This window comes from Lontra canadensis, unplaced genomic scaffold (assembly GCF_010015895.1).
Source record: "Lontra canadensis isolate GAN:19392208 unplaced genomic scaffold, GSC_riverotter_1.0 scaffold174, whole genome shotgun sequence".
NCBI classification, from domain to species: domain Eukaryota; kingdom Metazoa; phylum Chordata; class Mammalia; order Carnivora; family Mustelidae; genus Lontra; species Lontra canadensis.
This window is the reverse complement of record NW_022631168.1, coordinates 92,549-97,883: the sequence shown is the minus strand read 5'-3', so window position 1 is coordinate 97,883 and position 5,335 is coordinate 92,549. Positions and strand designations below refer to the sequence as shown.

Here is a 5,335-nt window from a genome sequence, read left to right as displayed (position 1 = left end):
ACACTTCTGCCTTAGGGACTGATACAGCTAGATAAGAAATCAATAAAAATATAGAATGTCTTCATGACATTACCAAGAATAGAAAATAAACTTTCTGAAAAAAATTCGAGCATTTTTGCGCAACGAGCTCTCCATCTGCAAGTTTCCGCCATCCCCGCCGCCCTGTTGGTAAGGCGTGTCATTGGCGGAAGGTCGCTGAGCGCCGGCTCGGCTTTTGCTTCGGGAGGCTCGCGAGCCTCGGAGCATCGGTCTCGGAACACGGATCTCGGAACATCAGTCTCGTGAGACTCCGAGGCAGGTCGCTCCAGTAACACGGTGCCTCGTCACGTGCCCTCCTCAGCCAATCGTTTGCCTGGTCGAGAGACGCCCCGAGAACTTTCTGCCTCCGGCGCCTGGGGGCTTCTGGGAGCGGCCGGAAGCGCTTGTGGGCTTCGCACCGCGTGCTCGGGAGGCTGCACCACTCGGCTCCTGGCTGTGCGGCTGGCGAGAGCTCTTCAGGCCTTTCGGAGTGGGCGTGTGGAGCTGTTCTGAGTGGGACGAAGTAAGTCGAGGGGCACGGGCTCGGCAGTTACGGGGAAGGAGGGATGTGGGCCGGGGGCCGTCTGCGGTCAGGGAGCCGAGGTGGAAGAGAGGGCTCCTGTTGGGGGGCGGGGGGTTTGCCCGAATGGAAGGTTCCTAGCGATGGGGGCCTGGTGGGGAGGACTCCGGGGTGAGGGGAGGTGGGGGGGCAGGACTAATGTCGCCGCGTGTGGTGGTGTGGGAGCGGGGTGGGGGGGCGGTTCTGGGCCGAAGGCGCGGCTGCTGAGGGAACAGCATCCCAGTGTTGGGGGCCCGAGAGGGGGACTGCTGGCTGTGAGGGGAATGGTCGGGGGGGCCGCTCTGGTGGGGGGGGCTTAGGGCTCCTGATGGCTGAGCCAGTGTGAGGCGTGGGAAGGGGGGGGCTCAGGGCGGCTGGAGGCGGCGGCGGGGTCGGCTCCCTGGCAGGGTGCTGAGAGGGCAGGGATACATCCCCATCGCGGGGGGGGGGCTTTGGGGGCTGAGGAGCGGGCCCTCGGCTGCGGGTGCTGGAGCGTGGGAGGCTAGGGCCCCGCAGGGCTCGGGTTGCGGCGGGAGGTCTAACGGCTGCTCTGTGGGGGAGGGGGAGGCCCCCCCGCGGAGAGTGGGGGTGCCGGAGAGTCCGGAGGGAGCGACGGGGCTGGTGGGAGCTGGGAGGCGAGGATGCCAACCGCCCCTGACAGGAACCGGGGGGGGGGGGGGGCGGGGAGGGCCCCCCCCCCCCCTGCCGGGGCGGCTGGGGGGGGGGGGTGGGGGGGGCGGGGGGGGGGCGGGGGCGGGCGGGGGGGGTGGCGCCTGGGGGGGGGGGGGAGACTGGGAAGGCCCCCCCCACCGCTGCCGGCGCTGCTGGCGGGGGGAACTGCGTCGTGTGGGGCGAGGCCAGAGGCTAGCGAGTGGGCCGCTGCCGGTGCGGGGTGCGCCCCCCGGGAGGGCACTTTGCTTGGGTGGGGGACCAGGGAGGGTGACGGGCTGCGGCTGTGGAGAGTGTGGGAGGGGAGTCTTCCTGGCCGGGGCGGGAGAAGGCAGAGCTCGCTGGTGTGGCGAGGACACGGAGCCGGAGGCTGCAGTCTCAGCCCGTGGGGGCGCCCTGCTTGCCGTAGACTGGGCGGGCTCTACCGCTCGGTTCGGGCGCGGCCCGAGGACGCTCTGCGCCTGCGCAAACAGCGCCTCGCTGAGGGGAGGCGGATGGGCGGGCACGTGGGGCCGGCGGCTGAGCACGTGCATGGCTCGGGAAGGGGCTCCGCCCACCTCTGCGAGAGATGGCGGAGGGATTCCAGCAGGGGGAGTTGCAAAACCTTGTCCTCCACAGAACGTAAAGCCTCGTTCCCTTCCACCCACGTACACCGTATGCTGGGCCATAAAAAAGTCTCCAGAAATTTTAAAGGATTATGCTTTTGCATAATAAGTTCTTCAGTCTCAGGGAATTTTATTTAAAATTAAGAATTATAGGGGCGCCTGGGTGGCTCGGTCGGCTAAGCGTGCACCTTGCGCGGGGAGTTGGCGTCTCTCTCCGCCCCTCTCCCTGTTGGTGCTCACTCGTGCTCGTGCTGCCTCTCTCAGATGGAATCTTTTATAAAATAAAAATAATAATAACATAAACTTTAATATTTGGAAACCCATGGCTCAAAGAAGGAAACCCGAAGGAACTTAGAAAATATTTCAAACTGATTAATTTAAAAAATACAACTTATCCAAGTTAGTGAGGCAGCTAAAGAAACAATCAGCAGAAAATGTTTTACTCCTAAGTAGGTACTTTAGAAAAGAAGGGCATAAAATCAGTGACCCAATGGTCCATTTAAAGAAACTTAAAAAAAAAAGACTGAACTAAATGCAAAATGAATTGGCTGAAAAAATGTTATAGCTAAAAGAAGAAATCAATAATATAAAGCAAATTGTAGATATTTAACAGAGCCATACATTTTTTTTAAAGGAGAAACAAAAGTGATAAAGCCTTAGTGAGACTAATCAAGAAAAAACAGAAGGAATATTTATTACCAACATCAGAAATGGAAGAGTGTTATTGTTGCAGATGAGACAGACATTAAAAAGAGAATGCAGGGAATATTTTGGAAAAAATTATGCCAAAAATTTGAATACTCGACATATTTCTGGGGGGGATCTTCCTTATTTTTTTAAGATTTTATTTATTTATTTGTGATGCACACATGCACACACACGCAAGTAGGGAGAGGGGACGGCAGAGGGAGAAGCAGCCTCTCTGTTGAGCAAGGAGCACGATGTGGGACTTGATCCCAGCACCGTGGGATCATGACCTGAGCCAAAAGCAGACGCTTCACTGACTGAGCCCCCCAGGCGTCCCTAAAAACCAACTTCCTTCAAGTGATGTCAGAAAGAATAGAAAACTGGACTAGGCCTATGTCTGGTAAATAAACTAATGTATCATCACAAAACTTTTCTAAACTCAAACAAAATGCGGAGTGGAAGCACTCCAGGCCACCACTGCGAGGGATGTGAGGCTTTGACTATGCGGTAGGGTAGCCTATGGTAGGGTAGGTATGAACATGTCTCTCACCCCTCTAAACCAACGGGCTGAGGCTCACACCGTGACAGTCTGTGTGCCCCTATCTAGTCATTTCTCTCCACCCTCAGGTTCTCAGCAATGGCGATGCCACTGGCAATGCTGCTTGACTGGTGCAGGTGGATGGGTGTGAACGCGCACCGTTCCCTGCTCATCCTGGGCATCCCTGATGACTGCGGGGACCAGGAATTCCAGGAGGCCGTGCACGCTGCCCTGTGGCCTCTGGGCAGGTACCGACTGCTGGGCAAAGTGTTCAGAAAGGAGCTTGGATGCAAGGTCGCCTTGGTCGAGTTTGCTCAGTATTTAAACCGAAGTTTGATCCCTCGACAGATACCAGGCGAAGGAGGACCCTGGCCTGTGGTCTTTCTGCCCCAGGCCCCTGATTCAGAGTCACAGGATAGACCAGATTTCCCTGCACAGCCCCAGAGTCAAGCAGCAGCTTGCCAGGCAAGTGGCGTAGGAGCTGCAGGCGGGGCAGGAGCTGCAGAGGAGGAAGCTGCGAGTGAGGCAGGAGCTGCAGGGGAGGCAGGAGCTAAAGATGGAGGAGAGTCAGATGATGAAGAAGCTGCAGGGGAGGCAGGAGCTGCAGATGAGGAAGAAGCTGTGAGTGAGGCAGGAGCTGCAGGGGAGGCAGGAGCTGAAGATGGAGGAGAGTCAGATGAAGAAGCTGCAGGGGAGGCAGGAGCTGCAGATGAGGAAGAAGCTGTGAGTGAGGTGGGAGCTGCAGGGGAGGCAGGAGCTGAAGATGGAGGAGAGTCAGATGAGGTGGGAGCTGCACGGGAGTCAGGAGCAGACGATGAAGGAGGAGTGTCCCATGAGGGAGCCGCAGGTGCAGCAGCAGCAGCTGGGGGTGTGGCAGAAGTAGCAGGTGAGGAAGGAGCTGCCGGTGTGGCAGGAGTGGCAGGAGCTGCACGGGAGGCAGGAGCCCAAGATGAAGGGGGGGTGTCTGATGAGGAGGGAGCGGCAGGTGACACAGGAATTGCCGGCATGGCAGGATCTGTGAGCATGGCGGGAGCTGCCGGGGAGGCAGGCACTGCCAGGGAGGAAGGAGCTGTGGGGGTTTCAGGAGCCATAGATGCGGGAGGATCTTGGACCCAGCAGTGGAATCAGGCCCAGCAGCTTGTGCTGGAAAATATAGCCTTTGGGGAATTGAGAGCCTTTTCTGGGTTGGAAGAGGCAGCCCAAGAGCAAGAGTCCTTTGAGAGTTGGCTGGACCATGCCAACGACATGCTGTACACGTGGCGCTACGTGTCCGAAAGGGAGAGGAGGCGGCGGCTGCTGGAAAGCTTGGGTGGCCCCGCACTGGAGCTCCTGGGCAGCCTCCTGGCAGAAAATCCTGACATGCCCTCGCAGGATTGCCTGGCTGCGCTGGTACAGGTGTTTGGGGACAAGGACTCCTGCGAGACCGCCCGGCTCAAGTTCCTGACTTGTGCTCAGCGGCCTCAGGAGACTTTGTTTGCCTATGTGATGCGTCTGGAGGGCCTGCTGCAGTCGGCTGTGGAGAAGGGGGCCTTTCACCCTGTCGTCGCAGACCAGGTTCGCGCCAGGCAGGTGCTAATGCGGGCCCGGCCGAGCGAGCTGCTCCAGAACAAGCTGAGGAGGATGCGACTGGAAAGGAGACCACCTGGCTTCCTGGGGATGTTGCGGCTGATTCGGGAGACTGAAGCATGGGAGGCCATCCCAGTTAGCGGTGAGCAGTTCCAACCGGAAGTAGGGGCCTGTGCGGACAGTGGAGGCCTGGCTGCCGCCCAGGCTGCCCCTGCCTGTGAGGAGGTTGCTGAAGCCTCTGCAGCCAACGAAGATGCTTTCTGGGCTGCCCTTGCTCTTGAAGTCGTCACCGAGGGCACCCCTGCGGGTGCAGATGAAACCGAGGCCCCCCCAGCCAACGAAGATGCTTTCCGGGCTGACCCGGCTCTCGAAGTCGTCACCGAGGGCACCCCTGCGGGTGCAGATGAAACCGAGGCCCCCCCAGCCAACGAAGATGCTTTCCGGGCTGACCCGGCTCTTGAAGTTGTCACCGAGGGCACCCCTGCGGGTGCAGATGAAACCGAGGCCCCTCCAGCCAACGAAGATGCTTTCTGGGCTGACCCGGCTCTCGAAGTCGTCACTGAGGGCACCCCTGCGGGTGCAGATGAAACCGGGGCCTCCCCAGCCAACGAAGATGCTTTCCGGGTTGACCCGGCTCTCGAAGTCATCACCGAGTGCAGCCCTGCGGGTGCAGATGAAACCGGGGATCCCCCA

At 59.3% G+C, this 5,335-nt stretch overlaps 1 protein-coding gene across 1 annotated transcript in view; it reads left to right on the top strand.

Moving 5' to 3' along the window:
- The first annotated feature begins 451 nt into the window (after nt 1–451).
- Nucleotides 452–5,335, top strand: part of LOC116860342 (paraneoplastic antigen Ma6F-like) — a 6,058-nt gene continuing 1,174 nt past the window's right edge. The window contains exons 1-2 of the mRNA XM_032846381.1: nt 452–541; nt 3,166–4,867. Coding sequence (XP_032702272.1) covers nt 3,176–4,867 — 1,692 coding nt within the window. The 5' untranslated portion in view covers nt 452–541; nt 3,166–3,175. The remainder of the gene's footprint in view (nt 542–3,165; nt 4,868–5,335) is intronic.